At 39.2% G+C, this 17,002-nt stretch overlaps 1 protein-coding gene across 1 annotated transcript in view; it reads right to left on the bottom strand.

Annotated features, from left to right (window-relative positions):
• cdh22 (cadherin 22) overlaps nucleotides 1-17,002 on the bottom strand; it is a 170,181-nt gene that overhangs the window by 71,380 nt on the left and 81,799 nt on the right. Inside the window, exon 3 of the mRNA XM_080462459.1 lies at nucleotides 9,405-10,545. Coding sequence (XP_080318585.1) covers nucleotides 9,405-9,635 — 231 coding nt within the window. The 5' untranslated portion in view covers nucleotides 9,636-10,545. The remainder of the gene's footprint in view (nucleotides 1-9,404; nucleotides 10,546-17,002) is intronic.

Below are 17,002 nucleotides of genomic sequence, written 5' to 3'. Positions count from 1 at the left end.
CCGTGCTGAAATCTTCAGCTTCCTTATAAATGAGGAAAAAGCACTTTAGGAGCGCTCGAGTTCAGTCACTAACACAAGATTCAATTTGTGACCTATTTTCCCAGTTAGCCCACAGGAACTCCGAAAACCACTCCAGTAAAAAAAAGTCACTTTTATCATTAAGGACAAAACTAAAACAGCCAGCAGTGTGCGGGATGTACTGAGAACATAGCTAGTAGAGAAGGGGATTGTGCTGGAGGAAATGTAAGATTTGGACTTTGAGAATCTTCTATGGGCCGTGTGGTACTTTTATTTTTCCTTCACCCACAGTGAAAATGGGTCATAATGGGAGTCTATTGTTGAGGGCAGAACTCGAGCCGACCACTGCCACTGATCTAAGTCTTTGAGAAAACTACAAACATTTTACAAGCACCCCTCAGGACAGCAGGAAGGAAGTTTTTACCCAGAACAGACTTTTTTTTTTTTTGGTGGGGGCTCGGCTTCTTTTTCATATGCGTGTTTCGTCAATGTTGCTCTGCATGAATCTTTTCCTACAACTCCTATATTTTGTATGACACAACATACATGTTATTGCACTTATTAGTTGCTTGAATTAAACAAACAACTAAAGTTTGATATTAAATATATTTCTAAAGGGATTTTGGTACCCTGGTGTTAGAATACTAACACATGGGATATAGAAGAGCTGTAAAATGAGGAGAGGAAATGCATGAGGCAACAATAGCTGCAAATGCCATTCTCAAAATTCAGGTTGGCATACGACACAGCTGAGGGACACAGTGGTGGAATATACTGTACTTTTGAAGCGTTCTGAAACTAATTTACTAAAATAAAACTACACTCCTTTGAGCCACAACTCAACTAAAATCTTAATACTGAAACAAGGCACACACACAGTTTTACCTTCAGTATGACTCGTGCTTTTTGTCAGTGCCGATATCTTTTTTTTATGTGCATCACTAATCAGCATCCATATGTTAAAAAAAAAAAACAAAACATTTTACTGATTGCTACACCAAGTGCAGTGTTTGCAAGAATGATTACAAAAAGGAATTACTCATATCAAGCATGCGCTATTCTGACAGTACAAATTTGCTAGGATGGAAATTCACTGTATGCGTGCCAACATCCCTTATAATTCAGCTTGCACCTTTCTGAAACATTAGTTAGACTGCACACACACACACGGTTGTTTTGCCTCCTAAAATAACTTTAATTTACCAAATTTTGGCATGATAAAAAATTAGGGGAAAGCACTACAGAGTCCTTGCTGTGGAGTGGTTTGTGCACTCTCCACAGTGTGAATACCCCCTGGATGGTGATGGTACCACTGTTTGCTCCTACAGTCCAAAAACACATGGTAATGGTTCAATGGCGACTTTAAATAGACCACAGGTGAGGATATGTGTGACTGATGATCTGTGTTTGTTCTGCCATGGACTGACAACTTGTACAAGTCACACCCAGGTACCCTTCACCCTTAGAGATCACCTCCAGCACCCCACAACCCTGAGTGGGATCAAGGCAAGGCAAAAGTATCTATTTAAAGCAGTTAGAAGATGGATGGACACATCATAGATATTTGAGAAATTATCTCACTCTATTCTTTAAACACAAGAAAAAAAAGTGTTAATTTATCATTGTAGCTCACAGTTATCATGACTGAGCGTCTGGCTTTAAGTTAAACTTGATGCAAGTGGTAGTCAGTCATGCCTTGGGGTTTACAGTGGAAGGCTGTAGGGTGACTCAGGGGAGAATGAGGTTGTTGATGCCCTGTCACAATCACCTTTGGGTCATAACAATGTGTCTAGCTGTCACTATAGGCTACACCTAGTGAGTGGGATGACATATGACTCACACAGTGACACAAAGTTTCCTTATTTGACAGTCAGCTCTTTTTCACTGAGTGCATTTCCATACTTAACGTGGTCTGAACAACATTGGACAAACATACATTATGTGATGGGTAATGACTGAGTTGAGTTTCTATAGTATATATATAGATTATAGCCTACCAGGATGAAATATAAAGCAGAATAAGGTGTACCCCACCCTTGCTCATAGTTAGCTGGCATTAGAGCCAGCGATGGATGGATGGATGGAAGACTACATTAGACCAGATCAGAACAGACAAGACCACAATAGACTAGAATAAGACAAGCATAGAGTAGAGAACAAAACTAAATAGAAAAGTATTCAACACAATAAAATAGAATGAAAAACAACATAATAGAATAGAATAGAATAGAATAGAATAGAATAGAATAGATTTAAGTGGCCACGTTTTGACATTTGCAGTGGAGATAGCAGAATGTGTGCTGCACTGGATCTTCGGTTTATTGAGGGTTTCAAAGCGGGAGCAAATTGGCTGTCTTATATTTAAGTCTGTGTAATCAGGAGTAGACCTGCCACATTTCACTGCAGCTTGTCAAGCTCTCTGATCTTAACAGCTTCAAAGTGTTAACAAGGTGACTGTATCAGAGACAGCCTAGGTGGAGACAGCTATAGGGAAGGAATGGAACAGACTATGGGAGACAGAGGCAGAGATGAGAGGGGGGAATAAATGGCAGCATGGTGAGAGGAGTGGGAGAAGAAAGAGAAGAAAGTCAAAGGAACAAATTAAAATGAAAGTGATGGTTCTGAATGGTGAAGAATAAGAGGCAGACCAGACCTGCAAAACCCGAGACAGGCAAATGAGTCACAAACCCAAAGAAAGAAAATGAAATAAAAACACTTCATGGAAGGTGATTAACTCTTTTAAGATATTACATTAAAATGTAAGAATCTTCTTCTTTGTCCTCTTGGAAAAAAAAAAAAAAAAAAAGGAAATACAGAGCTGCAAAAACACACAAGAGCACTGGCTGTATAGTTTTCCTTTTGTGTAAATGTACTCCACAAAACTTAAGCTGCTATTTTCCGCTTTGATGAGAGTGTTTTGATGTTGTTACATGTGGACACAGATTTAGCTAACTATAGCCTGGATCATTATGACAAAGAGAATTGCAATAACAGGCTTTAACGGTTGTTTTTTTCCCCCTGTTGTCTAATTGACTGAGAACATAATGATGCATTTTTACCTCTAACAAACATGCAAACATATCTCACCACTGTGTCACTTTAAAGCACAACGTAAATATTTGCTTTATTCACTCATATTGAGATATTCATTTACTTTGTACATATCGCATTTGCCAAACAAAACAGTTTCTATTAAACTTCTTTTGAATTTGAGTGGTTTATTTACGATCCATCTATCTACCCATTTCCCTTTAATTGGTTAAGTGCAGTAAATCAAAAAATATATATAAAAAAAGGAGGAGCCCCATCATTACCTATATGAGAAAATTTATCAAAAGCACAGTTGGTTCCTTCAGCAATTCCCTCCAATAATCTCCAGCTTGGTGTTCAAAGAACCAGGGGTCATGTTGGAGCCAGCTTCGGAAAATTGCTTATTTTGCTGCTAATTTTGAGAAAGTGTTCCCTCTTTCTTCTGGCAGGTTGCCCAGATATACTGGCTGACATGCATAGTTGAACATGCTCCCCACTTTATGTTGTATAATTTCCCAAATGGTCTTCAAGAATACTTGTTTCCCAAAAAAATAAATAAAATAAAAATAAAATAAGCCAAGGTGGCCTGTCTAACCATTAAAATTGCTCTACATTTAGGAGTTTCATTTAACGTTTGCAGATCCCTCAGTACTTTCCGAACTTTAAAAGTAGATTTAGTTTAAGTAAAGAGAGATACTAACTAAGGATGATCCGTTTGCAAGGTAACTATGTCTGTATTAGTTTATTTGTAGGTCCCTTAATTGAAGATAACTGCTCCAAGCACAGAAACAATGTAAAAAAAAATTCAAATAAATAAGAAATCCTTCAAGGGCAACTTTTTGCTTTTACATTGTTTGCCGAAGTTTGGTAGATTCTACATGGATTTCTGTACGTAGTAATCCACCTCCTCTTTTAAAAATCTTTTTTTTTTAACAAACTTAGCAAAACACTTTGTGAAGCAAACCTGCAGATACATCTCCAAATCAAACTGGTATCCTAAAAAAAAATAAATAAAAAAAAAAGAGTTAAACTGACACACAGCAGGGCCAGATGCAGACATATAGATGTTGAGGATAAGGCTCCGAAATGGCACACCAAACATCTCAAAGTGTGCTTGATAGAATGAGCACATGTCTTAGCATGGAAAGCTCTTGTGCATTCAGAAACAACTTATGTCAAAAATATAACAGAGAGAAACGTGATGGAGGCGATGAGTCATTTTGGCTTCCCTTACTTTACTCACACAACAAGCCTTTAAGGCTTTCTCACAGCAAAATAAATTGTGCCTCAGACAGAAGGTTTCCTTCCGTCCATCATATTTTTTGTAACAAAGTGAAAATACATATAACTATGCTGACATCTTTAATCAACTTTGTGTTTTTCTAGAGTGTGTCACATGACCCAAAGAGCGCCTGAGAGTCACACACACTCGCATTCATTTAAAGTGACCTATTCACTTTAAACACACGTTTCTGGACTGCAGGAGAAACCCCGGAGAAAGTCGACAGGGAAAAACATGCAATGGCCACACAGGAAGGCCCCCAAGCGCCACCTATATGTTCATCTACTGCCTACATGTTCCAGATCAATACAGGCAATCACGCTATTGATTCACTGATCTAGAGTAGGAGCAGAGAAGTGGCATCCACAGCATGAGACAGTGCAAACTTGGCAAGTTGTGCTGAGTTGAGGTAAAGTAATACCGAAAAAGGGGGAAAAACTGCGTGTCGCAATTATCTAGTATGGAGGCACACCGTTTGGCTTTAATCCTCTGCTTGCTGAGACTAAAGTCTTGATACCAGAAATCCAGTCCTGGAGTTCATGTCTGTGTGAGTGCGAATAACACCCAGAGAATCACATCCACACTCACACATGTCATTAATACCACTGATAGCTGTGCCCACTGCCCTAGTCATATGAAGAGCAATAACTTGACATAATTATATTAATAAAAACCATCTCTCGTCTCCCCCTCCCTGCTGTGTCACTCTCTCAAACTCCCCACAGCACTTTTATATCATTTCAGAGCCTTCCCTGGCACCCCGTCCTGTAATGAATCACACGTCAGTGCATGAAGCCTACTCTTTCCAAGCCTCCCTTTGCAGCTTTCTCTCTTTCTTCATTCCTTTTCCCATGTATCACCCCATTTGTTTGTATTTTTTATTTTTTTTTTCACGGTCTCACAGCAGACAGACAGTGTTGCCTCTTGGCTGTGTTGTCGGCCCTGCTCGGAGGAATGCATCACAGTCACAACTGGAGACAAATCATAGTTAAGGAACAATTACTCTGTAACGGCGGCCACTGCCACCTAGAACATCCTCATTAATTTGTAGAAAATAGAAAAATCGATATATGCATATACAATATTAGCTGGTCAATTGCCATGTCGAAAGGATTAGAAACGGGGGAGATCACATGATTGATGTGTGACTCATCGCCGAGTCTTGTCCTGTCCGCATTAATGTTCCGTCTTTTCAAATCACGTCCTACATACGGCAATCGGATCCTACGCGCTGTCCGCTCTCATCAACTCACCGAGGTTCATTTGAGAAAACAGCTGATGAATTGGATGTGATGAAGAAGATGGACCGAAAAAAAGGGGAGAAAATGTTCCCGATTGTACGTATGGCACTGAGACGATACCAAACAGACTTGATTTGACGTGCACTCATCATCGGGAATTTGCATTTGAAAAATAACATTTAATGATCACATCTCTGGTGTCAAGACAGTGTCTTCATTAGCAAGGGGAAGGGAACTGCAGAGGGTGTTGCTACTGAATGAAGACAGTGCTACAAGAGGGTGAAATTGAAGGGTTTTCGAAACAACAATGTAGTTTCAAAGCTTTTGAAGAATCGTAAGGCGCCAATAAGGGAAGCCAATGTAATTTTTGACACATCATTTTCACACAAAGTGAAAGAAATACAAATGGGAGGTAAAGAAATCTGAAAACTTTGGAGTGTCTGTGGCAATCTGCTGCATGTCTATGACTAGTTAAGTGTGGGTTAGTAGGTAATCACAGTTTGGTACTAAAAATTCATACGTCTTATTTATGTTTGCTGCCTGCGGTTACAAGGGAATTGTACATAAGTTAACAGCCTGGAGGCATGTGTTTGACAAATGAGCATCTTTCCTCGCTGTAAATCTTTTCCACAGTGATCCGAACGCACTAGCCCTTAAGCAAGAAACTTAAAAAACAGAAACCGGTGGATATAATAGATTTCTACCATCTGGTAGTAAAGCTGTTAAGGTTAATGAGTTTCTTAAACACTTTGTCGTCAAAATTCTTTGTGCACATTTGCAAAACAAAACTGTTGTGACTAAATCTTTACCCGTTACTAAAAGTTATTTGATTATTCAAACTTTTTAAAAGTTGTATCAAGTTGTATTAAAAAATATATATATAATAATTATAGTTAAAGATAGACCTTAAATGGTGCATTCTAATGCATCCTGGACTACTAAATACTACATTGTGACATGTAGATTTTGCATCTCAACCGTAATGCAATTCCTTTTCTCCTTGACCTTTTTGCTGATGCATTCAATAAACTTTCCTGCTTTGTTTAAAAAGTCATTTTTTCTTTTAAGGTATTAGCTTTTTTTCATTGGTTATGGTGATGATTGTCAATATTTATATCAAAATCAGCATTTTCACACCAAAAAATATTTTATTCCTCAACAAAAAGCATGAATGATGTGCCGTTATCCAAACGTGTCAGCATTTTGGAAAGAAAATTAATCCGAATTCCTCCGCTCTACCCCGGCACTTGAACGCACCAGGATGAGTCACCGTATCATGAACCAATCACAGACCGCCTTTAAAACGTATATACCACGTGGTATCAATTCACCAATCATGTTGCTCGTTACTCAGTGTAATACAAACCGGAACTTTGTTGCGAGTTGTGTACTCGAGTCGACAATTCACAATATTTCCGCGAAAAAACATGAATTTGGGCAAAATTAGACGATGACAAGTACTGATGGTCATTATATACTGTACATATTTTAGACGGCTTTGAGCAACCCGTCCGCTAATTCTTCGGCGGTCTTTCCGATAATTGACCGTCCAAATGACGGCTGGACGACCGGCTGCCTAAAATTATGATTGGAAGGAAAAAGTCAGAGCCAGACTCACTCCCACAAACACCACTGATCGCTCAAGGTATTCCCTTTTAAAACGGACATATTTTGTCTAGATTGCAGAAGGTCATTTGCAAAGCTTGACATGCCTGCCACAGCAGGAGAATACAGCACTGGACAGAAAGTGACGGCATTGTGTTAGCAAAATACATATAAAGTGTCTTTGCAGACGAAGGCAAAAACAAAAGCCAATCCCCCCCCCCCCCCAAAAAAAAAAACCCCAAAAAAACCAAACCCCAAACAAACAAAAAAAATACAATTTCATCCTTGTTTACAGGTGATACACCTCATTTCACTGCCAGTTCCATACAGAAAGACAATGGAACTTATTATCTTGTCACTGTTATCTTACTCTGGGAAAACGACAGGCAACTGCAATACAATTATTGGTAATTATGAGCATTTGTTTGGCGCAAGTGTCTGTTTAGCGTTTCAGCAATTCTGAACGGCAAAAAAAACAAAACGATTTTAGACCATTTGTTTTTTTTCAACTTCAGTGCATCATTTGTGACTATTGACCAGAGAAAGTGCCTCAAAAGACCTTTTGTCTGTTAATTGATATAATTCAAAGCAATCAGTCATATTCCTGCCCCTGTAGACAAGATTTCGGAGTGTACTTGGTATAAATATAACTTACACTTTATGATATCTTGAAAATTCAGAAAATGACAAAACAGCAGATGAAGAGCTTTTCACCCATATATAAATTACAGCAGCCTCCAGAACCCCTAAATCACAGACAACATTGACCAGCATGTCACACATCCGTAGCATACATAATCAAAAACACTCATTAATATTGGAAAAGAAGCAGCCAACAAATTTGAAATATGAAGTTATGTTGGGAAAACAAGACAGAAACACACATTTCTCGCAGAAGATAGTTCTTTTTTTTTTTAGTTTTCATTATTCATAATTTCATGAAACTCAAAATCCTAAAATATATACGTATCTATTTTATCATCAGGTCATCTCTCAAACAGAAGGTTGTAGGTTCAATCCCTGTATCTGTCTACACATCGTAGTGTCCTTGAGCAAGACACTGAACCCCAAACTGCTCCCAATAATGTAAAGTGCTTTGGGGACTGTTCAACTGGTGAAAAAGTTCTATACAAGTCAAATATAATTACCGTTGACTAAATTAACCAGATAGCATACTGATCACAACCACAATTTAAGAATAGAGCCAGTAAACAACTAACTTTTCAATGATATTGTAACATTTTGAGCATATTTAGTATCAGGGAGGACAAAAACAACAACAATTCTGTGGGGTTTGAACCTGTTTAAAATGTGCAGGGCCATGTGATATGAATGATATTGCCAGCTGTGCTAACATATTTGATTATAGGAGTCTGAATAATTAATTCATGCATTTATTTTGCTGTGGCCATATGCCATCTACCTGCTTCTGAAATAAGTACCAAGCTTGTCTTTGAAAAACAATATTGAAATGGAAATCACATCACTGCGCCTTCTCGTGAAGACAAACCACACTTATCAAAACACGTTTATGAATTGTAATGGAATTGTTAATATACGAGTGTCATGTGCAAGAGTTTGGCCAACATGAACAATACTACAAACAGCACCAAACTCAAGAATTCAATGTCAATCGATTCACATGGAATTTAGGATTTGTAAAGTTCTTATATGACTTGATGATCGGTCTGACACTTCAAGCTTTGTATTTGGAATCAAGAATTATCTTCATCTGCATGCCAACTAATTGAACATTAGGTACAACTAATTGGTATAATTTCTCATTTCTTTTGAATTACCAAATCTAAACTGAAGTCAACATGTGTTTAGAGCAATAAACTATATAGGTTTTTTTCATGTCTTCATTAGATGAACATATGAATTACATATGTTGATACTATTCTAAAACAACTTGTGTGTCTTACTAGTGATCCAAGCCCGCACAGGCAGATGTAAATTTGTATTTGGTTGTTGTATTTTCCTCAAGGATGTGAACAGAAATGATCTGTACTGCTCATTAGAGAAATGTCAGACGCTACATGGAGCTTTTGGTGAAAAACCTTCCGGTAATCCTCTCGTAAGACATTTGTATTGTTAACCTTACAACTTTGAAATTTGTGATACAACATCCTGTTGTTGAACAAGTAATATAATATTAGCGATACAGTTGCAAAAAGCAAAAGTTGAAGGATTTGCCATTCACTCTATGAAAAGAAATGGTGCCTCACCTTTCCAACGTATAATGGTTCTGTGCCTGTGTACTCCTCCACCACAAAGAATTGGTTCCACACCCATCCTCGCTTCACTCGTTCCAGTGACGAGGGTCCTTGTTCCTGTCTGCTCGTTCCTGAGGTTGTGTCACTAGTCCTTGAGGCCTCACACCAGGTGAAACTACAGCAGCTCAGAAGAGTCATCGCTGCCAAGACTGTCAAAGCTTCTGCTGTCCAAAAAGGAGCCATTTTGATGAAAGAATCAAAGAAAGGAAAAAAAAAAAAGAAACTAAAGCCGGCCTGTGTCTACATGTAGTATCGCGGATACATGTCGACAGGAAGACTTTTTTTCAGCCGTACGTTCAAATCAAATACAACTTCACCGGGGCAAACTTAAAAGGTCCTTGTGAAGTAACTTGAAAGTTAATCCATGGGATCACAAATCAATCTGAAGTTCTCTTCTGAATACAGGGCAGGTCATGGAGCATATTGGATTTGTACCACCTGGAGAGTACCTGCTTGTATTGTAACATGGTCAGTAATTCGGATTCTTCATAGTATCTACACCCACCTTACAGAGTTTGATTGTTTTTCAAAGTATGACCTGAAAGTGAGAAAACAACTGACTTCACAAAATGTCTTTCAAGGTTTCTGAAGGCAACAAAAAACAACAGATGTGACTAGATTGGTTTACTGATCAGCAAGGAAACTGAGGGATAAAATGGATATAATGGCACTCATAAAGTGGATATGAAGAATTGCTATCCATTTCTGATTTTTCTTTTTTCTTTTTTCCAGCGGCTGTGCTTCCAAATCCTCCTGGGTAAGTCACCCACAAGGGCTACTGTGTGTTTCAGGCAGTTTCTTACTAAGCTGTCCAAAAATGACTCAATTAAACTTTTCCGACAAGAAAACTTATTTGTGGTCCAGCTCCTTGAAAAGTCACAACCGGCATTACCTCCTGAAGCAGAAAACTTGAACTGAGAAAAGGCCAACTGATTTCACTGTTGGTGATTACGCCTGATCTTTGATCGCTTTCCTCTTCAGAACAATCCATTGGTTTGGAAAGTTCATTCTTCCAAAGGTCCTACATTGGGGTTTTTTTTTTCCAGCATCATGACAGATCTCTCACCGGCTCAAAGGCTGGGAAAGGACAAACCTGGAAGACAGAAAAGACAAATGCAGTTAGAGACAGTTCAGAAGACGTTTGTAGAATACATGTAGTACATCATAAATAAGAAACAGATACAAATATTATTCTTTTTTAAATTTTCTATCATGGTTACCACCGGCATTTTCCAATAAGATCGTTCATCAACAGATTATAATAAATAGTACTAAATGCCATTGTAGGCCGGAAAAATAAAGTCAGATGGCAATGTAAGGCTCATGGTGCTTTTTTTAAAACTCCTGTGTCCCTGTACTAATCATGTTTGATCCTCTTCGGATGTGACTATTTCTCACTACGGATTCTTGTGTTCAGAATGGATTGTACCAATGTACTTGCATTGGAGAGTGATGGCAGAGTGGTGAAAACAGGACAGCAAACCAGTTGTGATGGAAAATAGGAAGGAGAGCACAAGAGAAGTGAAGCGAGAGAGAGAGAGAGAGAGAGAGAGAGAGAGAGAGAGAGAGAGAGAGAGAGAGAGAGAGAGAGAGAGAGAGAGAGAGAGAGAGAGAGAGAGAGAGAGAGAGAGAGAGAGAGAGAGAGAGAGAGAGAGAGAGAGAGAGAGAGAGAGAGAGAGAGAGAGAGAGAGAGAGAGAGAGAGGTCATTGTTCATCACACACTAGACCCAAAGCATCTGTCTGCCTTTCGTCCGACTGATGGAGCAGCCCTAACCTCAGCGAGCTGATTAATTGCATGAGGGAACACTAATTGGATAAAAGTATTAATCAATTAATTCCATCCAATGAGGCGACTCCCCCCTAATACTTCAGACAAACACTGGAGAGAGCGAGGGGGTAGCGGACACGCTCTTTGGCTGTTGTGAAACATGCACAGAGGTTAGGCAGAAAGACAGCGCTGACGGAGCAGAGAGGGGGGGGGAGAGATCTGAAGGAGAGAGAGCATGACAGGAAGAGCGAGGAAGTACTGAAAAATGAAATGAGTCAAAGAGTGAAAAGGCAGACCGTGTGTGACTGTGGGTGTGATTAATGGTCCCTTTGAAACATTCAGAACAAAAGGTGGATGACAAGAAGTGGAGAAACAATAACATTTAGTATGTCTCTGGCCTTACAACCTCGAGAAAAGGAAGATTGCAAAAGTCGCCAAAGAAAAGCTCCTCAAGCCGGCAGGTGGTTTAACCTATTGTATTTCTACTTGCTGGGAGAAGACTTCTAATCTCACTCTCCTTCTGCCCAGTAGCAAGCTTGGAGCTTCCGGAAATAATTCCTTCTCAGACTGTTGGTCAAGGCAATGTCCGTGGTATTGGAAACCAACTGCTCTGAGGGTGTGCAATCTCCAGAGCAAACAGTTCAGGGGCAACCGCAACAGCTCGGACCTCTTCATTTACCTCCACACTGTCCACACCATTAATGGAGAAACTACTGTATACTGGCATTTCCATGTGATAGACTGAGATTATTACTGTACCTCTATTGTGTACTCAGTCATGTGATTCAGGAATTGGAATTCTATGAAGCACAAAAAACACAATATAGCACTTCACTAATCAAGATCTTAACGCTTAATTTGACAAGTGAGCATTTGGCAACTGCCACATTTCTTCCTCATTCTTAGAAGCTATGATGTGAACAAGTTGGGCGACTCTTTGTAATCATCGCTGCTCATTAAGGATCTGCAAAATGCGTCGTAAACTGACAACACATGACACTTGTGCTTCAGCGCTGATGTTCTTTGCCCATTTGTCTTCAGAAACCACCTCTTCCTCCTATTTTGTGCTCCCACTTGCTGCATATTATAAAGGATGGTGAGTGGGCCTGTTTAGCAGCCTGTGTTGCAAAAACCTCAGAGTATAGGACAGTGGTATTTAAAGAAAGCTTATACATTTTTACAAAAACAGAGAGAAATATTTTCCATTTAGACACAATTTTTACACTTTTGTCACATAATGTATTACATATAAATGACACACAATATTGTAAATGATTTACTTATATCATTATAAATAGTTATGGGTTGAATTTGACTCTTAAAAAAAGGGATTTTTGGGTGGTCAACTTGTGCCTCAAGTTGAGCAACTTGGAGGGGGCAGTGTTACATCTGGTACGGTGTTCTCAGGCAATGAATATCCTATTAAGCAGGTAGCGCTCGCCATGCTCAGCGCCGTAGCTTAGAGTGTTAGCATGTTAACACACTAATGGATCCCACTGTGCAATGATGTAATCTGATAACATCATTAGAGCCTCCGTTTAATTAGAGCACCCACATGTCTCACAAGCTTTGCCTCCCTTGTGTGTAAGTGAGGCTTTCCTCCAGAAACATGCAGTCTTCTCGCAGAACATGGGAGCATGATGCATCTTTAATGACATGTGTTTTGTTACGTAAGCATGCGACGGAAATATGCACCAAATAACAAGCAGTTGGGGAAAAGTTGGGGAGAAGTGTGAAATATGTAAATTAAACTGCTGGTCTGTGTTGTCATGAGAATCATCCAGCTGAGATAACTCTCCTAAATAACTGACCCAGCCCCAACTTTTTGCTCAAAAATGATTGTCTTTAAATTCAAATGAATCTGTGATTGTTTTCTGAATAACACAAGATCTTTTTTTCTCTTAGGTCCATGAAATGCAGTATTAAAATTGAGAAACGTTCATATCGAATTAGCAGTTGACTTACTGGTTAAGATGACAATTAAAGCCTAAATGTTACACAGGCGGGCTTCATTAACAAGGCCCGATACCCACCTTATGACCGCGCCGGACCAGAGGAATCGTAAAAAGAAATTTGCAGAATTAGATTGATCAATAACGAGTCTGCCACAGACCATAAGAGTGGAATGATGTTAATTTAGCCCAATATGTTTTTTTCCCCACCATTAAATGTAAGACTGAAGCCCAGAGAGAGAATGCAGCAGTCAATGATAACTTTGTCTCAACTCAAACAGATTTTCCCCTTCGAGCCCTGGACTGATTGGCATGGCAGTCCAACACTGAGTGCCTTGGCACCATGCATGTGGCTGCCTGCATTCATTAACAGTAGGAGTGTGGTCGTTGGCAGTGATGGGCTTATTTTCCAGCATTCTCCTCAGATGGAGCATTGCTCAGACAGCACTGAGGCACAATGTGACCAAGCTTGTCTGACTCTGCCCTGTGCCCCTCTAAATTCCACCACTAGCCTCTGCGCATGATGACAACCAGCCCCTGCTGACTGGCAAGGGGTGACATGACATAGTTTTTAATATGTGCTAAAGCAGAGTGTCTCTTTGTGAAACCAAGTTACAACTGAAGGTTTTTTTTTTTTTTTTTTTGAAAAGCTTATTCCAGTGTTTCGGTTCCACGACTCATGTAAGTCATCATTGTGGCAGAAGTCTGATCATCTGGTCACCACCTATCCGTTTGCTGCGCTGCCTCCCACAAGAGATGCAAAAATGCTGAGGCGCAGAAACTCGCGGATATGAACAATGCTCTGTTCCTCCACCATCTGTTTGGGTGCAATGTCAAAGTCTGTCATTATTCACAGAGTTACGGAGTGCCACAGAAACGAGTCATAAAGGCCATGAAAATGCCTTTATGACTCGCAGCATTCATCACTTTTGGTGGCCTTGTTGAAACTCTTTTTTTTTTTTTCTGAATGGGTTTTTGTTTCAGTAACTTAAATGTATTATAAGGTTAAAACAAGCTAAACAGAACTTGACTAAACTGTGAATATTCCAACTGTTCCCTTTGGAGCATTTCTTTTTTCACGGCCTCCTATTAGCAATATGCTACTAGACCACGGTGGCCATAATACACAGAGTAGTCTATTTTAGGAGCATTACGTTAAAAGTTTTATTTTTTTCAAACTTTTGGAAGGATAACCAAAACAGTCAGAACTGGACGTTTACAAATTAAAGATCATGTGAAATAAAATGTGATTTTAAGAACAGAAAAATGCAATGAATCCAATTACAAATGTTGGTTGTAATGTGACTATATGTTTTAGTTTTTAGTCTTTTAGTCAAGAGAAACAGGCAAAGTAAAGTGTGCTATAATCCACGTAAATTACCTTGCTCTGCATGTCTTTTGTATTGGTCTGATTGCTGGGCAGAGTTTTGATAACTGATTCTTCCCAACTCAGTCTTTATATTCCCCCACTCACTTCCACATATAGCAACACAGCAACGGCAACCTCATTTCTCAAGTGCTATTTTCAGTCTGGACTTTGACAAATGAAAAACAAAAAAATAAATGAAGTTCATGCATGATAATCCACCTGGTGTTTGCAATTCAATAAAGCTCAAGATAGACGTATTTTAATTAGTGTTTAACATCCCCATTTCTGTAAATGTACAATGATAATTCTCTTAGCATCTCAGGACATTCCCTGAATAATTCCCCACGCTGCATTTATTAAAGAGCAGATCAGAATAGAGACTCATGAAGGATCATAGCTTAAATCAAATGCTCCCAAACACCGTGGGCTCGACTACAATCCAGAATTCAACGATGCTGTGATTTATTGCATGCATATTGAGGGAAATAAAAAAAGAATAATCTTTTCCGTGAAAAATAACCTTTGAGTGACAGTAAAGAAACGCATCTCAAGTCACTTGACTGAAATTGATCAAAAACATGCATTTCCGAGTTTCCAATTAGTTATATTTGAGCTACGAAGTGATAACTTCAAAGAAATAAAACATACTGTTTATTCCTCTGTGCCTCAAAGGCAAACTGCAATGGGAAGATGGAATTAATTCCGTTTTTTTTGCCTCTCTTCTCTTTTCCCTGCTCCCTTACAGTAGATGACTTAACAGTACGGCAGGCAGTTTGAATTTGTTTAATTAGGGTGCATTTGTATCAAATATTTCCCTGCGTGCACCAGTGGCCCAGAAGTTGCTTTGCAAACTGAAACATTTGCTCAGCACCAACTGCTTGGCACCTAAAAACAAAATCTACGCTCCTCCATGAATCTCCTCCTCCTTCTGTTCCGTTTCTCTGCTCAGGGAATTTCATTAAGTGTGTACACATTTACTTATAATTAGGTCTAAAAGTGGGTAACTCTAATGAGTTGGAGAGAGAAACAGACAAAGAGATTTATGTTAGTGTGCTCTGGTTTCGCTCAAACTTGGCCATCACTACAGGAGTGGAGTCAGAAGCCTTCACTCACAGAAGGCAAATTAGCAGCCCGTCAATTACTGCCCTTTCTCTTCTCTTGCAGCGGGAAGTGAAACTTGTTGTTGATTAAAAAAAAGGAAGAAAAAAAAAATATGGCTGATGTTTCTATCTTTCCCGAAGTTTTTTTTTTTTTTTCCCCCTCTATCTACTCCCTCGTCTACTCATTCTCCAGTCCAAAGCCATTGGCAAGCATTGTGCAGCCATTCGTGACCTATTAGAGTGCTGGATTGATTCTAGAGCATGGCTGCAGCCTCTCATCAGTGGGCATGCCCAGAGCAAGCCCCTTTGACAGCTGGCAGCGGACAGACGACAGCCAGGCAAGACTGATCACTGCAAACTGATAGGCATAGAGCCAATGACCGGCAGACAGCCCCCTCTGTCTCCGTGACGTGCACTTTCCCCACACACGCACGCTCACAATCGTGCAAAATGCGTGTGTCTATTGCAACGCAACTGATGAGGGGGATAGTGTAGCCATAATAACGAGAGCTTTTCGCGGACCAAAAGCCTCAAACATATAACAAACAGGAGGAATAAATGAGACATTAATCTTTAAAAATGCAAGAAACATTACAATTATTCTTGTGGTATTCCCATTATCGCTTATTCACATGTCAGGCTCTCATTTGGTAAGCTCAAAAGTCAATACGATGTTAAATATGTTGGTCTATGTGATTATGCAGGTGAAATAATTTGCAATTTTTTGCGATGTAGTGGAAAATTAAAATTTCTCTCTAAATTGTTTCAGTCCACCGGATTTCTCCTGATGCACCATCCTTCTTATGTTTATACTTCTGATTACTGGCTTCATCAGATGATTTTGGACATTTTAGATCTCTGAGTAACCTATCGAGGCACATTACGGACTATTAGTTGTTGGCATTTACGTGTGATGAGCACATCAGTGACCATATTTCAGCAAGGTTAATGAAGCTTCACAAATTAACTCCCATATTGGCTGTAACATAGTGTTTATAATGGGAATTAGCAACAGTTCCAAATGAAGAGATATTATAAAATGAATTTCTCATTTTGTATTTCATTTCTATTTACTTTTTCCTTTATGAGCCCCTAATGAGCTGTGCGCTCTTAATAAAGTCTGTAATGAAGTGAAAACCTCATGATGAAATTAATCTGAATAATGTATTCATTAAACATAAATAAATCATGGCACACAATGCACAAAGGAAAACATGGAATGGGAGGGAAACAAGTATTTTCAACTCTTCAGTTAACCTGTAGGAATGTGCCACCGTGAGACTGACAAGTCAGCAGGCTGTTCATTTGATTTTTTGTCCAAAACAAGTTTTGTTGCACCACTTTTTTTCACACTGTGATAA

The sequence above is a fragment of the Lipophrys pholis genome (genome assembly GCF_963383615.2).
Source record: "Lipophrys pholis genome assembly, chromosome: 4".
Taxonomy (NCBI): Eukaryota; Metazoa; Chordata; class Actinopteri; order Blenniiformes; family Blenniidae; genus Lipophrys; species Lipophrys pholis.
This window is presented reverse-complemented; position numbering and strand designations above follow the sequence as displayed.